The 20,713-nt window shown below is 36.5% G+C and overlaps 9 protein-coding genes and 1 non-coding gene across 10 annotated transcripts; 5 read left to right on the top strand and 5 right to left on the bottom strand.

The window, feature by feature from the left end:
- Positions 1-282: 282 nt before the first annotated feature.
- Positions 283-674, top strand: BRETT_004086 (uncharacterized protein; the record flags this gene model as incomplete). The annotated part of the gene is made up of 2 exons (XM_041282584.1): positions 283-285; positions 360-674. The coding sequence occupies 2 exons, from the start codon at positions 283-285 to the stop codon at positions 672-674; spliced, it is 318 nt and encodes a 105-aa protein (XP_041135360.1).
- An 85-nt stretch (positions 675-759) lies between these two features.
- Positions 760-1,711, bottom strand: BRETT_004085 (uncharacterized protein; the record flags this gene model as incomplete). The annotated part of the gene is made up of 2 exons (XM_041282583.1): positions 760-1,440; positions 1,520-1,711. The coding sequence occupies 2 exons, from the start codon at positions 1,709-1,711 to the stop codon at positions 760-762; spliced, it is 873 nt and encodes a 290-aa protein (XP_041135359.1).
- Positions 1,712-2,025: 314 nt separating this feature from the next.
- On the top strand, positions 2,026-4,281 carry BRETT_004084 (uncharacterized protein; the record flags this gene model as incomplete). Its single annotated transcript, XM_041282582.1, has 1 exon — positions 2,026-4,281. One exon carries the CDS (start codon positions 2,026-2,028, stop codon positions 4,279-4,281), a length of 2,256 nt encoding a protein of 751 aa, XP_041135358.1.
- A 214-nt stretch (positions 4,282-4,495) lies between these two features.
- BRETT_004083 (uncharacterized protein) lies at positions 4,496-5,593 on the bottom strand (the record flags this gene model as incomplete). The annotated part of the gene is made up of 1 exon (XM_041282581.1): positions 4,496-5,593. One exon carries the CDS (start codon positions 5,591-5,593, stop codon positions 4,496-4,498), a length of 1,098 nt encoding a protein of 365 aa, XP_041135357.1.
- Positions 5,594-7,340: 1,747 nt separating this feature from the next.
- On the top strand, positions 7,341-7,874 carry BRETT_004082 (uncharacterized protein; the record flags this gene model as incomplete). The annotated part of the gene is made up of 1 exon (XM_041282580.1): positions 7,341-7,874. The coding sequence occupies one exon, from the start codon at positions 7,341-7,343 to the stop codon at positions 7,872-7,874; it is 534 nt and encodes a 177-aa protein (XP_041135356.1).
- A 620-nt stretch (positions 7,875-8,494) lies between these two features.
- On the top strand, positions 8,495-9,820 carry BRETT_004081 (uncharacterized protein; the record flags this gene model as incomplete). The annotated part of the gene is made up of 1 exon (XM_041282579.1): positions 8,495-9,820. One exon carries the CDS (start codon positions 8,495-8,497, stop codon positions 9,818-9,820), a length of 1,326 nt encoding a protein of 441 aa, XP_041135355.1.
- Positions 9,821-9,866: 46 nt separating this feature from the next.
- BRETT_004080 (uncharacterized protein) lies at positions 9,867-10,616 on the bottom strand (the record flags this gene model as incomplete). The annotated part of the gene is made up of 1 exon (XM_041282578.1): positions 9,867-10,616. The coding sequence occupies one exon, from the start codon at positions 10,614-10,616 to the stop codon at positions 9,867-9,869; it is 750 nt and encodes a 249-aa protein (XP_041135354.1).
- Positions 10,617-11,089: 473 nt separating this feature from the next.
- On the bottom strand, positions 11,090-13,525 carry ERB1 (Ribosome biogenesis protein erb1; the record flags this gene model as incomplete). The annotated part of the gene is made up of 1 exon (XM_041282577.1): positions 11,090-13,525. One exon carries the CDS (start codon positions 13,523-13,525, stop codon positions 11,090-11,092), a length of 2,436 nt encoding a protein of 811 aa, XP_041135353.1.
- A 170-nt stretch (positions 13,526-13,695) lies between these two features.
- Positions 13,696-13,768, bottom strand: BRETT_004078. The gene has a single exon. It is a non-coding gene; the product is annotated as a tRNA-Lys (tRNA).
- A 5,341-nt stretch (positions 13,769-19,109) lies between these two features.
- Positions 19,110-20,651, top strand: BRETT_004077 (uncharacterized protein; the record flags this gene model as incomplete). The annotated part of the gene is made up of 1 exon (XM_041282576.1): positions 19,110-20,651. One exon carries the CDS (start codon positions 19,110-19,112, stop codon positions 20,649-20,651), a length of 1,542 nt encoding a protein of 513 aa, XP_041135352.1.
- Positions 20,652-20,713: the final 62 nt, after the last annotated feature.

The raw sequence follows: 20,713 nt of genomic DNA, 5'->3' as shown, positions 1-20,713 counted from the left end.
TGAAGAAGTTTGTCATCTTAAACCGGAAGGAAGAGGATGTTCCTAATTTCACTAACACGCGTCTATCGACTGGGATAGTAGATTTTGATAATGATTGCATCCCGACCAAAAATAAAAATTGAGAGAAATCTTAGCAACATAATTAATCCGAATTCTTTGTTCCGTTTTAACTTTATTACTGTTTACCAACATATATTTCTACACCAACCTTGCGCAAGTTTTCACGGAGATATAAAGTATTATCGAACTTGAGGTAGGATTATTCCTTTTTTTTATCACATCATGGTATGTTTAACTTCCCGCATTTATTGGAGCTCTTCTTTTGACAGCTGTTACTAACACTTTTTTTATACTTACAGGATCATCCAGCTTATACACTTAGTGCTCTTACCCTTGTTGGTGGTGTTATGGGATATGCCAGAAAAGGCTCACTTCCCTCTTTAATATCTGGAACAGCAATTTCTGCCCTGTATTTAACAGCAGGCTATCTTTTACATGAAAACAAGGAGTATGGTATCCACACTGCATTGTTGGCTTCATCATTGACCCTTTTTGCAGGTTTGGGAAGGGCTTTTCAGGTTGGAATCAAGAAGCCTGTTCCATTTTTCCTTACTACGTTGGGTGCAGTTTCTACGTACTATTATGCGAAAAAGTACAGTGAGTTCTATTTATAAAGTCAAGCTGTCCTGAATGAAGAAGCTGTCAAGCCAATAACATTTCTTTATTTATTTTATGAGTATCTCCTTCTCTCCGTGTGGTTTATACAGCATCTATATTTATTGAAAACGCACTTTTTATGAGGTCTGAGATTCCTTCCGCATCAACTTTGATTATTTTCACAGAACTATATCTACCCACAACAGAACAAATTAGTCTGGTTTCGGGTATCGTAAAGCATGCGTTTCTAACTCCAGATTTCGGCTCGCCAACTGGCTTCAATTCCGTATTTCCAAGATATTCGAATAAACTTTTACTCATCGATTTTTTGTTTGATCTTATGAATTCAGTGGGGTGCCCTATGCCAAGAACTTCATATTTTCGTAGTCCATAATTAAGCCCATATCCGTCCATCTTACTGAGACTTTCTTTAATTGCCCAATACTGACTGAGCATTTGAAGTTGATTGTTTCTATCGGCATAATATTTGCTTTTAAACATCTTATCAAGTTCTATTGTCTCCATTTCCGTAAATATATCTCTAAATTCATATTTATAGAAGTCACGAAGATCCGAAAGATGAAATCCTCCAATATCAGATGGATTGCTCAAATCACATCCTATTGGATTAACTCCATGAAAGCATACTGCAACGGAAGATATCGATTCTTCATCGGAACTGTTGAAACTGTAATCTGGACGGTTCGAAAAGACCGGCTTTCCGAATTTGCCATGCGCTATTTTAAATATCAGACAATGAACCAAAGTTTTTTTCAAAGCATGCTACTAGATATCTGACAAATATCCCATTAATTAGCTTGATGATGCGTAATCTTTCATCTCTAATATTTCTTATATGTACCTGCTGCTTTAATGGGAGAATTCTGGAACATATTTCAAACGTAAACTGGTCTAGGAAATGCTGAACTATTCCCTCGTTTCGCAAATCTAGATAGAAGAATAGAATCGTAGACGAATCCTGTGAGCTATCTGTTTCGGCTGGAATATTGAAGCATACTCGTTCAAAATCAGTAAAAAATTGTTTCGATTTCATGATAAAACCTTGATTACGCTTCTGAGTATGGATTTATAGATGCTTGGTAAACTCTTATACACTGTATGCTCTTTAGCATAGAAATTAAGTTCCAACAAAGGAAAATTAAGAAATCGATTGACGCGACTTCGGAAGTTGGAGATGATAAAAAATGATAAAAAAAAGGTAAGGATTACGCGACGCGGACCTCCCGAACGTGTGGATGGGGATTTTCTCTGCTATAAAGTTTTACATATAATTAGTGCTGAGGTATATCAAAGGAACATTTTCCGTTTATGAAAAAGTATCACAAATACTGATGGAAAACACAGACAATGAGCGACGAGAAAGAAGCTATTGTTGAAAGGAGAATCAGGCCATTGGATAAAACAGTTGTGAACAGAATAGCAGCTGGTGAAGTTATCATAGCCCCTTCAAATGCCCTCAAGGAAATACTAGAAAATTCAATAGATGCAAAAAGCACTGCCATCGAGATTTCAATAAAGGATGGAGGGCTCAAATTACTACAAATAACAGATGATGGATCCGGTATAAATAAGGATGATCTTCCTCTTTTATGTGAGAGATTTGCCACATCAAAGCTTACGAAGTTTGAAGATCTTCAATCCATCAGTACATACGGCTTTCGTGGAGAAGCACTTGCCAGTATTTCACATATATCACATCTCTCTGTGGTTACTAAGACTAGTAGCGATGAGTGTGCATGGAAATGTTACTATTTAGACGGAAAACTTGCCCCCCCACCAACCGGGGGAAGTAGTGAGCCAAGAGCCGTCGCCGGAAGAGATGGAACATCCATTATAGTAGAAGATCTATTTTATAATGTTCCATCGAGATTGCGCACATTAAGGTCACAAAGTGAGGAATATGCGAGAATTGTTGAAGTCACAAGTAGCTATGCTATTCACACTTTGAATGTTGGATTCAGCTGCAAGAAGCAAGGAACAAATAAAATGGATCTTGTTATTCGTAGCAGCATGTCGCAAAAAGACAGAATCAGAAGCATTTATGGTTCAGGCGTGGCGAACGAGTTAATGCTGGTTGATGTGAATACAGACTTGGATATTGGATTGAACAAGTGCCATGGGTATGTCACCAGTTGTAATTACACTAATAAGAAGAGTATCAAACCCGTTTTTTTCATCAACAATCGATTAGTTGTCTGTGAACCTTTAAAAAGAGCGATAAATCAAGTTTATGTAACTTATCTTCCTAAAGGACATAAACCGTTCATGTATTTATCGTTAGAGATAGATCCAAAAAATGTTGATGTTAATGTTCATCCTACAAAAAGGGAGGTCAGATTTTTAAATGAAGAGGAAATTATAGGCCGGATAACATCTGCTATCGAAGAGAAACTTTCGAGTTTGGATACGTCCAGAACATTCTTAACGCAGCAAGTTATTAGCACGTCTCAGCAGGTGAAGGAAAAGCAGACGCACAAATTGGAGTTGCAGCAACCAGAGATTGAGGTTAAAAAGCCTAAGTTGCGTTCCGTCTCCTCGATAAAAGCTTTCAAAAGACCTTATGAGAAAGACATGGTTCGTACTGACTTCAATCAATCAACGCTATCGTCGTTTGTAAGTAGTACATATGACTCTGATAAGAGTAATGTCGGCGAATCATCATTTACGGTTGAACCTACAGGTAATTCAGAGGAAGGCAATGTGGATTCGATTTCACCAAGAGAAGAAAGAAATGCAAATAGTGACAATGCTGATGCTGAGCTTAGAAACGGGGAAAACATTAAAACAAATAAGGCTAACATTGTACCACAAGAGGGGGAAGAAATTTCACACATCACACCTACAATTGTTAATCTAGATAGCATTAAAGCTTTGAGGAAGGAGGTGAAGGAAGAGGCAAATGCCGAACTGACAGAATTGTTTAGTAAGCACACATACGTTGGAGTTGCTGATTATTCCAAAAGATTGATGTGTTTACAATACGATGTAAGGCTTTACTTGATGGATTATGCGTCAGTTTGCAATGAATTTTTCTACCAGGTTGGACTTTCTGATTTTAGCAACTTTGGGAGGATACGATTTACAAATCCCGTTGACATTAGAGAGCTACTTAAAACCGAGATATACGATAATGCTGAATTGATGGAGAAGTATTATCAAGACGCACCAAAGCTTGATGATTTAATAAATACCGTTTTTATTGAAATGTCTGAGATGCTAAATGAATATTTTTCAATAGAAATTGATAAGACTAATAAGGAATACCCGAAATTAAAAACATTACCTATGCTCATGCAGAATTACATTCCCAGCTTCAACAAGCTCAGCTTATTTCTTTTTAAGATAGGTACCAAGGTAAATTGGGAAAACGAGCAGGACTGTTTAGGAGGCGTTCTAAGGCAATTGGCTTTATTCTACATTCCAGAACCTCTTGATAATGATGATCCAAACGAGAAAGAAGATAGAGAGAAGACCAGTTACACACTAGAAAATATTATATTTCCATCAATTAAGAAACGATTTATAGCAACGGAAAATTTGGTGAGGGATGTAGTGGAAATTGCAAACCTTCCAGGATTATACAAAGTTTTTGAGCGGTGCTAATGATCTTACAGCTAGAGTATATGGCACAACTACTTTAAGAGAAAGAATGTACGTATATATTTTATATAAATAAGTAAAGTCTATATATTTGCAACGCGATTGTTGTTATGATTGTGCTTGGAGCAACGTATTTAACAAGATAATTCGAAAGGCGAATGCCATGGAATGAAAGCAACAAAAAAGAAATTAATATCACGACGAAAGAGCAGAGAAATTAATCAAACGATAACCTCTCGGAAGTGAGAATTTGGACACATGTCTGGTACAATAGCAACATAATTGAGCTTTGAATACTGGTCCAAACAAAACGGGGACCTACCCCGCTAAAGCTTCCTTTAAGTCCTTGCTTTTGATAAATAATACCCAGACTTTTGAACAAAGAGTTTGAAGTGAGAAGAAGACCAGCAGAAGAGCCGTTTTGGGTCTGCATCCTGGTCTTAACAACGTCAAATGGAGTGGTCAAAGTTCCCGCAAGCCCTCCAGCTGCTGCACCGGTAAGCATTTCTAAACCTGTTGGAAGATGATCATGGTTTTTTCTTCTTCTAGTTAGCTCAAAGGCCCAGTCCCTGAAGTTTTCATAAAATGTGAACTGCAAGGCCGAAAATGGTAAATCACGGAAAAGTGTGGCTTTATATCCATAAAAAAGGGTCTGCCAACCCTCGTCACGAATTATTGTTTTAGCCGCATCAAAAAGTCCGGTATAGTTGTATCCAGATATATAGTGAGGATTGTTATGTCGGCCTTGAAGCTGTAGCCTTGTTTTAAGAACTTCTGAAGGAACATAAAAGATGGAAGAGACGAAGTCACCCAAAAATCCAGCTCCTAAATAGCTCACACTCTCATTGAGATGCATATTATTTATTGCTATCCGTTTGATACCTTCATAAACAAAAAAGAACGCTGTAGAACTTGGAAGAGACCCTAACATCGCTGCGCTGTATCCACTGTATAAGCCTCTGAAAAATCCCTCTTCTTTCCAAATTGCTTTGTACGCATTAAAAGTTCCCTTGTATTTAGGTACATCAAATGCCCCTTGCTGCCTTGTCTTTACCGTATCTAATGAGTGCACAGATGTATCACCAATGACTCCCCCAATTGCGCCAGCGAGTGTACATTGCAAAATTGTTGGTGAGCTGTTTCTATCTCGTGTTGTGTTTGATAGGGGCGAATTCTTGCCATCAGTCCCAGAAGAGTTGTTCGATCCTCCTATTATTGAGTTTCCAGTTGCATTATTAGTAGGTTCCAAAGGTCGAAATTGCTCTGGAAGTGTAAGTGTCGAGTAAACTGCAAATGAATTCAGTAAAAAGACCATGGTGTGAAATACTTATGTTGTGAAATCACCTTGTTTTAGAAGTCTGATGTATAAATATCTGTTCTGGTATATGATTTTAAATACTTATTGTGTTTAATTGTTGTTATATTTGGCGGAGCATACGGGACGTTAATCTCCCTCCTTTAGTTTGAAACGATTGAAGTTTCCTGGGTATTGGTGTCAATCGATTTGACACAAATTAAAGCAAATTTCCAGGTTAAGCACGAGAAGTGCTAAAAAAGTGTTTCTATAATTATGCTAGTTTATCAGAATCGATGAATGACATCCAGAATGATAATCTAAAAGCACCACTATATCTAGGAAGAGTATTGCAAAAAAAATAAAATAAACACAGCTGATTCAATAACAAAAAGTCAATCCTTTATTCACAATTTATAATGGTAAAATCATTAGCAGTCTGTTAATGATAAATCTAATGCTATACCTGCTGGAATTCTAAGTATCCCTTTTAATTTACAAATCGTAATCTATCTATGGCATCCATGCCATCATGACTTCCAGCTTTTTTTTTTACCTTCGTTTTTTTTTTCACCCCTCACTCCTTGTACCCTAGTTAACTTTCGGCCTAAGACAGATTCATCACACTTCACCTATAGATAGAACGTGCTCGATCTGCATCATTTCTCCCGGATTTCAACCAAACATTCACATCTGAGAATAATAGTGAGTTCTAGCAATGTTACAGGATCAATTTTTATTTATTATTAGGAATGGTTTAAGTACATCTTGCAAAAATAAGCTTATCGGTGGTTACACCTAGTTCAAGAATATAAATTGCCTTTTGGTTTTTTCGAAAAATATCATAACCTAATATGCTAATTAATGAAAGATCGAAGTTGCATTTTAATAAGCACTTCAAAAGACTAAAGGAAATAATTAGGGTTATGCTGGGTAAGCCTAAAAAGATATCCAAGTGTCGAATGACGCAATGAAATTCTAGCTACACGATACATTGCCCTCACATATTTATTACGAGGCTAATATCATGTAGGAAGATGATAAATTGGAATTGAAAACCTGAGTATAGGTAAGCAAGAGTAGTAACGGTTATACATACCATGTATGATTGCACATTTGATATATACACGTGCGGTTTAAAAATGCACATGAATACTAAAAGTTTTATTAGGCTCCCATCATGTTTATTGATCAGATACTTTGAGGCCCTGTAATTATCAATCTTTGAAGTCCTATTTGTATACTTTATCTCGATTAACTTTTACAAGACCATTACATTTTTAAGCATTAAATTGCTATCTTTTAGGTCAGTCCCGACGAAACCTCAAAATTAATTGAATACATCTTACTATCCCGCACAATGATCTGCTGGTACAAAAGAGTCGGATTAAAAGAATTCAAATGAAGGGTATTGTATTCGGAGTTCGGCAACTTGCGAGTTCTGAAATTAATGGAATAATTACGATAGAGGTTGCCTGAATTGTGTCGGAAATTAGGAAGCTATTGTTAAAGAGAAGTACTTTTTGTTTTGTCACTCACTCACGTAATTTTTGTCGAATATTTGATACTTGCCGGCGGCTGCATCCCCCCGAATTTTTTAGCATCCCTCGTTTAAGGTACTCCACATGAACTTCGGATGACTGAAATTATATGTAGGACCCTTGTTCCTAAATATCTCTTAATTCGTAATTCTGAATTCTATCTACTCCTTCTTTTTCCCCTAATTAAATACCAATTTTAACATACAATAAGCATAAATTGTTTAAAGATGTCGAACATTCCAGATCTCACAAAGCCTTCAACGGCATCACTAAGACCAGTTATCTTCATTGATGAAGTGGCAAAAGAGCCAATTGTTGCCTACTCAAATGAATCAACTGCAATGCAGCATGTGCCATTAACAGGTGGTTTTGTGAAGTCATTGGATGAGAAGAACTTTCCTTTTGATGCAGTCATTGAAGAAGGTGGTGATGACATCACTTTCAAGGAGGGCATTCCTAACATTGGACATTTGGATTGTAACTTGTACTTGAGATTCAAAGACGACCCAAAAAAGAGAGCATACGTGAACTATTCCGGTATTGTTCACATGGATGGGGCCTCTGGAGAGATTGTGGGTAAGCAGAAGTCAACTATGACTTTTGAGGAAGGTTATGTCACCTGTCATCCTCAATTTTACATTAGTGCGGATTGCAAGAAGGAAAGATGGGTTGATAGCAAGAATTTCTTGGGCAAGGGTAGATTCCTTAGAGATGAAAATGGTGTTCTCAAGGTTCAATACTGGCTTTATGCCTTAGAGTAAAGCTGTACAATGCCAATTACGACAGCCAAAAGTTCTAAATTTGTATCGATCAATATCTCAAGGGTTATCTATCGCTATTTCACTCCACTCTAGCATCTGAATAAAGTGTTATGATTGAATGATATGTTTAACGGTATAAAAAAGATTTTAATGTTTTTACGCTACGTTGTATTTGTAGGTCCTCGTTTAGTGTCTGTTATCCTATAGATTACTGTATAAACGACAATACTTGTTTGTAGATAGATGCTGTGGTCAACTTTCCGGTGGGGCATTGTTGGGTAAAGTTCGGCTCTTAGAATTCTTGTGGCATGCTTCGCTCGTTTCGCCAGCTTGTTCGCTCACCTCGTTTTTATTTTTATTTTTTTTCCCCCTCTCACTGTTTCCTATTGATCTCCATTTCAACATCCTTCCGTTCTTATTGTTCCTAGTTTGAGCTGTCTTATTTAAATGCCACCCATACTCTTAGTATCCACGTCTCGTTCAAATTTTTGTGAAGGTCGATCTTTAACTTGTAAGTTAACATTCTTTCCTTTCTGTTTAAGTTTCATATTTACTCATTCTGTTCAGGGTCATATAGAAGCAGAAAAGGATTGCAAAAATTGTGAGGTCGTTTAGTGAAGATGGCTTCCCCCATTTTATTTTCAAAGCCACCTCCAGGCTTTAATGCACTGAGCATCTTTAGGGGTATTCAACTTGCAATCTTTGGTGGTTTGCGAACAATTTTGAATCCTGAAATTACAGCTGATCTATGGAGAACTTTCTGGAAAGTTGTTGCGCTTTCTCTCGTGTCATCTGCCTTGTATTTAGTTGGTAATCTTCCTTTTCTTACCCTGACAATAATTTTAAAGGTCTCCGCTTTGATACGATTAATTAATTCTTCAACGTCAGATCATATAGTAGAATTTTTAAAATTCTGCCAATTTGACCTTTTGAATACCACCCCTTACATTATAATGGGGTTAAAGTACTTGGACAATGACATTGATTCCTTATTTTGGTCCAGCTTGCACTATCATGATTCGATAAATCACCAGGCACAGGGACGAAATTCCTCAAATCAAAGAATATATGCTTTGAGATTTGATTGTACTAATTATAAGTTTGCTTCAAGTGGTGTTCTCGTTTCAAAATCGCCGGCATTTTTGGGTTCATTCATTCAGAAAATCGTGCATCTTTTGAAGTCGCAAATCCCATGGATATCCAATGCTGATTTTTCAGTTAATCAAGATAAACTATCACCATTGGATCACAAGAGTGAGGCTTTATTGGCCAATTTTATGGCTAGCTATTTTATCATCACATCCAGAATTGTTTTTACTTATATCTGCTGGAATATTCCATTCATTGGTCGATTTGCATTTCCCGTCCTTGCATTTCATTTACTATATGACACTGCTGGAAGCATTGCATCTATATGCGCATCTTTTCTATGCCTAATTCTTCCTGTGGAAAGTTTTGCTCTTCCGTTTGTCACCACATTTTCAGCATCTCGTCAGTTAATGAATATTCTATTGGAACCTTATTTTGAACGGCTCTCATTTACTAGGCATCAACTCGATAGGTGGTATCTCTCACGTGTTGGTTGTTTATTAGGATTTGGCCTTTTTTATTATTACTTAATTCGTACACCACGTTATCTGATTGGTGTCTACACTTTTGCATTGGCCGAGGGAGCGACTGCTTTTCTCATTACCAACATCACGCGCCCTCCTCCTCTCCTTACAAGCACAAAAATAGCAATTGAAAAGTTTGATAATGGTGAAAGTGTTGAACATATAAAGGAAACACTTGCACCTTCGTCCAGTTCCACTAGACTTGCAGATCTCAAAGTTTTAACAGATTGGACGGACGAGCAATGTGACTGGATCAGCGGATCTTACAAAGAATTAGAGTTTATGCTCCACAATATAGATTTCTTTCTTTCAAAATTGCACAAGGATGTTTAGATTATAAATAGAATACTCTTAGTTATTAGACATTGCTTCGAATCAATTATAGTAGAACAATAGATATAAATGCCAAAAAAATTGGTGCAAACCCTAAAGAAATAGAATTTCCAGCATCAGTGCTCAAGGAAGTGTTTGAAATTGTGGAAGAAGAATCTGAATAGCTGTCTGAACGTGTCGAAGCAGTGGAGTCAAAAGAATTGCTTGAAGTGTTTGATTCGAATGTCGAGAAACTGGATGTAATAGACCTAACAACCTCTCCAGATGAATAGCTACCGTTACCAGAGGAGGTAGATGTTATGGTGTCATTCTTACTACTGTAAATTGATTTTGCATAGTTGGATGCATAAGATGATGCTTTTGAATTGTCGCTTGTAACTGTCTGTGATACAGTTCCATATGCTTCTAGATATGATGTTTTGTCTTCAAGACAGCTTGTTCCAGTTGGCTGTGTCGAAAATCCACATTCTTGAAAAGCGCTAGTGAGATACGAACCATAGTCTGACCAAAGACACCAGCCACAGTCTAAGCACTTTGGGGCCAAGGAAAGGAATTGTGTACTATTTTTGCAGAGACAGTCTGAATCATATTCTGCGTCACTTTCCCCGTCTGGGGAGCATTTTCTAGCAGCCAAGATTGCATAACCACAATTCGAATGGCAATCATATGATGCGCCGTCACTGTCAGCAATTGCTAACCCTTCCGCATTTGCAAATGCCAAAGGGTCTGCTAAACAGTTAACTGTGATACTGAAGGCAGCCAGGGATGATATTATTGTTAGTGTTACGTACTTCATCTTGGTAAATGTTTTGGCACCAAACTCGTAAATCAAATTCGCCGTACTACTCGCATTATACACGACTAAGTCAGAATATTAGTACCTTTATATATATGCTAACGTGTACAAAGGTATGAAAATATAAAAAATTGCAACACGAGACGCATACAAAGTAGCCGTTATTAGATATATAGCTGAAGTCCCGAGGCAGTTTTCTGTCCGGAGTAAGTGATGCACAATTTTTATTTCCGTACTGGGATAATGGGGATTTTCTGAACTATCGGAATAATCGCTTCTGTTTGGAGGCAGAAAATGAAATATTCTGTGCATTGGCGTTATGTCACATGCAAAAAAAAAAAGCATTTAATCATAATTAAAATTAAATACTTCAAATTATAAGTAGAATTCCGTATAAGGTTTTAATTACTATACTTTTATAAAAATATTAGTTGGGCTCGCACATATTATCAATAGATAATTTCTATATCAGATTAATCTGTCCAGAGGCGCGCAGTGCAGTCGGCACCAGCTGAAAAGAGCCAAGCTTCTTTAGGATGCCAACAAACAGATAGCACACCCAATGAGTTAACAACTTTGTGTCCAGAAAGCTTTTTCAATGGCACAAGCAAAGGATTTGTCATCATGTCATCATACAATGTAGCATGAAAGACATCAATAGTTCCGTCATCAGATGCAGAACAAAATAATGGCATACTTCCCTTATGGAACGCAACAGCCCTAATTGCTTTTTTGTGATATCTCAACGTTTTGTAAGGTGTATTACTCAAATCCAAATCATGCCATAGCAACCTCTTATCAAAGGAACCGGCAATAATGTGGTCTCCTCCCCTTGGGTGCACATCCATACAGGAAAGCCATTTTGCCCCAGGTAAAAGCTTCTTCACCAGCTTCTGCTGTTGAAGGTCATAGATTCTAATATACCTTTGAGACATCACAATTAATTCTGGCTTCGTTGGGTGGAACTGTGCATCCATTACGATACCCCTGGACTTCCGGAATGGTGACTGTGAAACGTGTCTAGAAAGTTGATGAATCAAAACTGATGCTTTATTGCCACCTTCAGGCGAAACAGAAACAAAGTAGTCACCACGATGATGCCAAGAAATCTTTGTTATGGCACAGGTCTTTGATGAATCACCTTTACTCCTTCTAGTAGATATGACGCAAGATATTTCCCGTGATTTCTGTGACCCAGTTGGTTTATTCCATGTTGCGGCATCTGATTTAGCCTGTTCAGTTTCACCATCATCCTCATTTGTATTGTCAATGCTTTTAAGGTTCGTCGTATTGCTACCATTTTTTCCGTAGCCCCATCCATTCTCTATCTTCAACCTGCTGTGATCTTCGATATCATAACCAAATATAGAAGGGATCACAAGGTAAATATTTGTACCACATGCAACAGCTAAAATACGAACATCTTTTGCAGGGTTCCATGCAAGCGCACTTATGTGATCCTCATTGTTTTCTGGATCCTCAATAATAGCCGTTTTGAAGACTTCCCTTCCCGTAAGAATTTCCCAAATTCTGACTGTTCCATCATCCGAACCTGTAGCAAGCCAATTTCCAGATGGATCAACTGACAAAGTCCTGATAGCTCCATTGTGACCCTTATAAATTGTAGACGTACGGATTGGGAAAGGTCTCAAGTCTTTAGGTGACGGTAAATTTGGAATTAAGGATTCGGGGTCGATATTCAATTTGTTTTTTCTTTGTCTTGGGGCTAAATACAAATCCAAGCACCTCTCAAAGCGTTCTCTAATACTCTCACTATATCCTGGAACTTTCCTAAGGGCGTCGTACTTCGTTGGAAGATAATTATTCTCCCTATCCTCTGAGTCTGCTAGCTCCCACTTATTACGTTCTTCATCGGTAGGTAGATACTCTTCAGGTGGGTTATAACTCTCTTCATTCGTCGGTGGTGGTAATTTGGGCGCTCTGAGAGTCATAACATGATCCTCTGTAAGTTTGTCATCGGTGCCATCCCACAAATCATAATTCAGTTCCTCCTTTTCGTTTTCCTCCTGAAGTTGTCTTCTCTTTTCAGGTGGTATAATTCTGCCTTCTCTGATTGCCTTGACAATTTTCATAATTCTTTTTGCCTCGTTTTTGGATGGAACAAACCTTCTTTTTGGCTCGGGTGTAGCCATTAATGGCATAACCTCCTGTTCACTCGTAAACCACCTAATTGTAGGTCCATATGGACTTTCCGAGTCATCGGTGTTTTCATTTTTCTCAATTTTTCCAATCAAATTAAGCTCTTCCTCTGTCAAGTTGAGCGTCTTTCCTGAATTCTTGTCCAATAATCCTGTCCAACCTTCCGGTATATCTATGTTTTCTAAAAGTTGTTCCAACGCCGAGCCTTTAGCTGGTCTCATGATCCTCTTACCATTAATATCATAACCAATATGAGGATATTCATCGTAAACAGATATCGGAATGTTTCCAACCGTATTAATGTCCTCCCGGTCAGAATCGTCAGAATCATAAACCGGATCTATTTCAGGTTTAATTAATCTAAGTGTGCCATCTGCCCATTTTCCTTTCCTCTCTCCCATAGAATTTAACGATCCACTAGAAAGAGTTCGAAGTTTCATTCCAGAAAGTTTGTCCGTTATAGTGTCCGTGTCTTCAGCGGAAGAATTGTCTTCTTCCGAGCTCTGTTCTTCCTTTTCCTCTTCTTCCGCAAGAAGGCGATTTAATTCCTCCTCCGAATCATCATCTTCATCTGAATCAGCAGTATGAATACTATTTTCCATTCCCTCTTCATGGCTCACTATATCTTCGTTGTCACTATCGCTGTCTTCTGCATCAATTAATCCAGAAACCTTAAAATTTTCTTTAGACTCCTCTGATGTTTCCGAAGACTCTTTTTCCACTTCAAAACTTCTTTTCTTTGCCATCATTATCAACTGCTTCTGCTTGTTGTATGCAATCAACTATGTTGTATGAAAAACTAAATCCGAAAAATGGATTATAAATGGATAAGTGTAGGCAGAAATGTAACTGAAAATTTTGATAACCTTTTAAGGGAATAAAAAAAAAAAAATATCAAAATATTTGACACAAAAAATAAAGCCCTACGCGGGGCTTGAACCCGCAACCTTGTGATTAAGAGTCACACGCTCTACCGATTGAGCTAGCAAGGCAATTACGAAATTTAAAAATGGGTACTCTAATTTATCGCAAATATACCACAATCATTATTAAGTATGTATTTTAATGTACATAAAGTTTATGCCGATATTCTGTCAAAGTGTCGGACATATGAGAATATTACCTAGTATTAGGTAATCTATTATTATATGTCATTAGATTTATTTGTTTTGAGATCTGAACTTATTCTAAAATAACGAAGATTTAGAATAATATCTAATAGAGACAATCCTGAATAAAATGCACTAACTGTGTATGTTAGGGAATCAGCAGAAAAATAATTATGCGCGATCATAATTCTGTTTCTGAGAATTAAATCTTTTTTTATATTATGTATGATTACCTCACTTTATTTTCCTTTTTATTTTTACTTTACTTTACCTCTTTTTATATAACTTGTTTCTTCTACGAAGGGACGAGACCCGATAGCCTATTTTGCAATACAACTAGTTCGACTCCACTTTGATGGTAACAGAGTAAAGGAAGTAAATTCATTTTCTTCTATGGTGACACATACACAATTGTTAGAATGTTAAAGGCATTAACATTATCACACAGACCACTTGGTACATTTATATCCACCCACTTAGGTAACCGACCTTACAATTGTCTGAATCTCCCCGACTGCTAGGTTCTTATTAGTTCTATTAAAGAAGGAGTTTGATAGCTAAAGCCCTGGAGTAACTCATAAGGTCTCTCTTAACTCCGACAGTCAGAGTATATAAATCCCGTGTGACATTTGTATCTGCTTAATTGCTCACATATCTCTGTGCCGTAGCACTACCGAGCACGCAGATGCCCAAGGTTATGAACGAGATTGGTCATATAGTTCGGATATAGAAAAGACTTCTGTTGCATAGAATGACCCCCATAACAAAATAGGGTCCTTACGAACACGTTTGTAATCCAGCGAGAACCCGAAGGTTACTCTTGGTTTCAGCTGAAGGTTCACCTCAAGATGGATTTACTTATATGTACATACATATAAGAGATATTTTCCCACAGAAGTGGAATAGGTCATTGTCAGTCGAAAGTAAATTAGGGAGAAATTTATTTCAAGGAAAAATTCCCCCTTGGATTATTTCTTATATTTGTCTGAAGATTAATTTGATTCACATAATATAAATCAAAGACCAGTTGAATCCTTATGTACTATTAACATTTAAAACATTATTATGACTCGTAGGTTCTGACAATACTTCTAAGCAGAACAAGTTCCGATGTGTATGATGTCGTATAAGAAGAATAACGACAACTATATAAAGCTAAGATATCCTCTTGTGTTTTTACCAAAACTTATTCACAAGTTATCTACTACTATAAATATCAAAAAAACATACTTAATCTGGAAATATCAGACAAGGGACAAAATTTGACAGCTAAATTTGCAACACAATTAATTTGACTTTGCTTTGATAGTGATAGAGTACGTTTTTTTTTTTCATTTTTACTCTGCGATTAGACATACAATTGTTGAGGTATTAAAAACATAATACTATCACAAACATTGCTAGATATATTATATCCAATTATATGTAATCTTGTTTGAATTAGCTTCGAGCATGATGCCGACCACTTTATATATTTTCGTTAAGTGTATATTGTGTGCTTTTATGTGTAAAGAAAAAAAGAGAAAAGTAAAGGAGGAAGGAAGTATGAAAGAAGTGTGTGTGTGTGTGTGTGTGGGGGGGGGGGGGGGGCAAAGAAGGCAAATACGCATTCTTAAATACATTTAATTTCAATGAATAGGATTTTTATTAGGCATAAAATATGAAATTATTCATATAATTACCACTATTGTCGAATCTATTACTACATATTTTTGAGGTGACATAATATCACAATTAATTCTTTGTTCCTTTTCTTTTCTTCTACCATTTATAAATACTTAAATCACTATAATCTATTATCATTTACAATCAACGTAGCTCCAGTTTAATAGCTATCAACTGAAAGAAACCAAGTTCAATTTTTTTGTATCAAAATGCTATTAAATGCAGCAAGAACGCCTCTCAGCTTCGAGAAATGCCTATCAGTCCACGTCGGATAATCAATCTTACGTTTTCAAGCTGCCAAACAGCTCTCTTCTTTTTTAAAAGCAAAGGCATACGTAAATTTTTAGGCTGTAGAATTGTGGGGTAAATTTGCACCAGTGTATAAATTTTGCCAATAGTTACATATTAGCAAGACGTAATATGAACTACTCACTCTGTCACGGGACTTCCAATAGTAATATTTTTTTCATTTATAAAAAATGAAGGGAATACCGGGAAATAATGTTAAAAATCGGATAATGGGGAAATTTTTCTTGAGGCAGCATCAATGCTTCCAAAGGCCTAAGTATAATCTGAAGCCAACAAGCAATGAGCACAGAAAAGAAATATAAATATCACAACCTCTTTAATACGTGAAGTCGATAAAATTTATTCAACGTTCACGGATGCTAACGTAAAAATATCAATCAAAAAGTGTGTTTGAAATCAATGAATTTGAATGCTAGACAATTACAAAAGCAATCTCAACAGCTATTTTCACATGAAGTAACACACATCATTCATTCGCTAGTATCTTCCAATGCAGAAAGGGGATTCGAGTAAACAATTGAGATTCCGTCGAATAAATTTTTATTGAAAAGATTTACATATCAGGAAACTTCCCAAAACGGCTACTCAATTTCTACGCGCGCAAAGTACGAAAATTGTGCTATACTAGTCATTTCAAAGGATTTCTGGAAACCAATTTCGATTCCAGAACAAAATTATGCAAAAAATCATGTAATTGGCTTTTCGTTCTCATAAATACATCATCAGGATGACCGCAAACAAATTCTAATATCTAAGTGATCTAAATCTATCTTAGTAAGTCTGAAGGATCGCTGGCAAGACACTACGCAGAAACCGCAATGGCTCATTCAAAAAATATATTATTAGATGACTTCATAATTAATCACAAGTATTCCCAAACATATTCTTATTCGCCAGACTATATAATGTAAGTTTCAAGCTATAAATCATATGGATCTAACCAAGACTTGATTATGCCACCAGGTACAAACGAAATATTTCTGAGCAAAGGTCAATAATATTCATGGATCGAACACGAAAAAGAACGAAAACAATCTTAAAGCTTTGACTCTCTTAAAATTGGTGAATGTACTGCAAGTAAATACTCTTTACCGATGAGAAAAGAAAAGTACAAAAGTAAAACATCATTGAATGAACCAAAAAAAGATATATTAAAGGACGACTTAACTGAATCAACAATTTTATTACGCAGTGACACCGAACTGGGTATCCATAAAACTACAACCAATGTTGAGGACATAAGCGCAACAAATTCTCTGTGCCAACTTCAGGATAGGAAGTCGAATATATCTTCAAAACGTACCTTTTTCCTTCTATTTAGATCATTTGTGGAAACAGGTGTTCTTTTCTTGCCAGGCGCATTCGCTGATGGCGGCCTATTATTTTCATGTGTTCTTAATATAATGTTGGGCATACTTTCATACATATGTTACATTTTATTAATACAAGCAAAGGTCGCAGTGGGAGGTTCGACGTTTGGGGTACACTCTACGATCCATATATGCAACGGCTTATTCTCACATCAATAATGCTTTCTCAAATAGGGTTCATCGCAACATATATTGTGTTTACTTCCGAAAATTTCAGGGCATTTTTTCAAAATATTTTTCACATAGATGTTAATCAAGAGATTATAATTCTCACAGATTGTGGGTTCCAAATTCCTATGTCATTTATCAGGAAAATAAGAAGACTTACACCAGCAACACTAATTGCAAATATTTTCATACCTATAGGGCTCATTATTATAGTATTTAATATGTGCGCTCATATATTCATTCATAGATCATCAGAAGACTTTGTCATGTTTAACAAAAGCAGATGCTTTTTATTTGATGGTACCGGAATATTCGCTTTCGAAGGAGCCAGTCTTGTGATTCCAATTCAAGACTCAATGAAAAAGCCAGAGGAATTTCCAAAAGTATTGTTCAAGGTATAACTATGCACCTGCATTTTATTTATATTAATCGGGGCAGCAGGCTATTTGGCTTTTTGAAATAATGTTCACACTGCGATAATATTAGATCTCCCACAAAACTCTAGGGCTGTTACTTGGATTCAAATGGTTTACTCTCTTGCTTTTATGCTGTCAGTCCCGCTTCAGCTATTTCCTGCGATAAAAATTATGGAACATTGGATATTTAATGAAAACTCAGGGAAGACAAATTCACTGATCAAATGGTTAAAAAATGGTGTACGTTTACTTGCCATCGTTATTGCCTCAATCTTGGCTTAACGCGGATCAGACAATATAGATATGCTTGTTTTATTTGCCGGCTGCTTTGCCTGCATTCCACTTGTCTATATTTACCCCCATTTAATGCATATTAAAGTTTACAACACAGGAATTGCTTCAAAATGGCTGGATATAGTGATTATGGGAATGGGATCAATCACGATTTGCCACGCGATATCCCAAATATTTACTAGATAAGTTACATAAAATACAATGTAGTACAATACAATACAATATATTTTAGATGAATTGCATACTATCATACTGTAAGCATCATATCTTTACTTTTATTTTAACTTTTTAAGCAGCGTTATATGAATTATTTCTTACGGCGGCCTTTTCAAAGATAAACTGTCTTCGATAAGTTTAAGGTTTTTTATATAATACTTGATTGTCCATCGGCAAAATTTTCGCCACCTTTTCTTTATCGTGACATTTCTTTAGAAGGAACAAACTTTAATAGTATAAGTAATGACTTGAACATACCACCTCTGCGGACATTTCAATGGCATTCCTTAATGCCATTAGTTCATCGTAAAATTGACTTGCAGGCGATAGAAGACAAAATACTTGCCTAATATGGCAGTTGCAAATTTTAGTATTCCTATTGATAAGAAATCAATTTATTTTTTCATTTTTATAATTTTTACGGTTGTATTTCATTGTCCTTGCGCTAAAATAAGTAATTACTCGATATAGAATCTTTCGATTCAAAATTTTTCTTATGAAATCAAACCAAAGATCCTGGCGGATGATCACGAAAAAAAAGTGAGAAAAGAATAATGCAAAATCAAAAAAGAACAAGAAAAGCCAGTGGTTTCATAACAATCACTGATAAGCAATAACTTCACGAATATACACATTTGAGCTTTGATATGGTCATTTCAAATAAATATAAATACGTCTGTGAGTAACCCGTAGTGATGAAACAACTTCAACTTGATCCGACACTCAGCTTATTCTTTAAAGTTTCTACGAAGACATAATCAAAAACACATTTTTGGTTAACTAGTCATGAGTCAAGAAAAAGAAAACTTTACAGAGACCATAGAGAGCTCAGAAAAGGGTGCAAGCAACCCTGAGTTGGATCCAATTCTTTCGAACGGTGATGTTGCTTTGCAGGTTATTGCTTCTGGAAAACATGCTCCATATACGTCAGAAGAGGAAAAATCATTGTTAAGAAAGATTGATTTGCATTTAATGCCATTCATGTTTATTTCATATTTCCTTCAGTTTATGGACAAAGCTGCTTTATCAAACTCATCTGTTTTCGGTTTGATCGATGATCTTCATTTAGTTGGAAATCAATATTCTTGGTGTGGTTCTATTTTCTATTTCGGATATATGATTGGTCAGCCAATAGCCGCCAGATGCATGCAACACTTCTCTATCGCAAGATATGTTGGTGTCTCTTTTGTCATGTGGGCTATTGTCTTGGTTTGCACAACTGCTACAAAGAACTTTGGCGGTTTAGCTACTATTAGATTCCTTTTGGGTATGTGCGAAGCCACTGTTTCTCCGGCTTGGATTCTTTTGACCGGTATGTGGTACAAGAAAACTGAGAGTGCAATGAGAGATAGTATATGGTATTCCGGTAACGCTTTTGGTGTCATATTTGGAGGTCTTATTTCCTATGGTCTTGGTCATATTCATTCTTCTATTGTCTCATGGAAGTGGTTCTATGTGGTTTACGGTATTCTCTCATTTTTTTGGGGTTTCGCTCTATACTTCTGTCTTCCAGATTCAGTTGTCGATTGCAAATTCCTCAATGATAGAGAAAAGTACATTGCTGTTGAGAGACTGAGAGATAGCAGAACCGGAGTTAAGAACAAAGTTTTCAAAAAAGAGCAGGCTTTCGAAGCACTTTTGGACCCTCAAGTTTGGCTTATCGCCATTATCTACTTTATTGGATGTCTTCCAGCCGGTGGTGTTCAGAACTTTGGTAATTTGATTATTGAATCATTTGGATTCAACTCTTTCCAAACAGTGCTTATCAACATGCCTTCTGGTGTTATGCAAGCTCTCACTTTGTGGTTATCTGGATGGATTGTTTCGCGTTATCCAAACACAACTATTTTGATTCAGTCGATCTGTATCATTCCATGTCTTATTGGTACTTGTATTGTGAAGTACCTTCCAAATCATCCAGTGTCCAGAAGAAATGGTAAGCTTTTTGCATTCTATTGCATCTATATTAACACAATGAGTGATATTACCATCTTTGCTCTTATGCAAAAGAATATTTCAGGATTTACTAAGAAATCCACTACAAATGTTATATTCTTCGTCTGCTACTGTGTTGGTATGATTGCTGCTCCACAATTCTTCAAGAGTTCTCAAGCTCCGGGATATTCTGAAGGATTTAAAATGATGATAGTTTGCTGGGTGATTTTAATTGTTCTCCCATGGGTTCTCTTCTACTATTACTACATTGAGAACAAGAAGAAGGTCAAGAATGAAGAGAGGGAAATCCAAGAAGGAAAGGAGGCTTTAGAAAACGAAGAATTCCTTGATTTGACTGATAGACAACAGAGAGGGTTCAGATATACTTACTGAATGCAGCTGGCTGCAACTTCTTCTCTGATCAGTTCTTTCTGCTCTTTTATATATATATATAT

Source organism: Brettanomyces bruxellensis, chromosome 5 (genome assembly GCF_011074885.1).
Source record: "Brettanomyces bruxellensis chromosome 5, complete sequence".
Classification (NCBI taxonomy): domain Eukaryota; kingdom Fungi; phylum Ascomycota; class Pichiomycetes; order Pichiales; family Pichiaceae; genus Brettanomyces; species Brettanomyces bruxellensis.
Note: the sequence above shows the minus strand (reverse complement) of the source record. Positions and strands in the feature narration are given on the sequence as shown.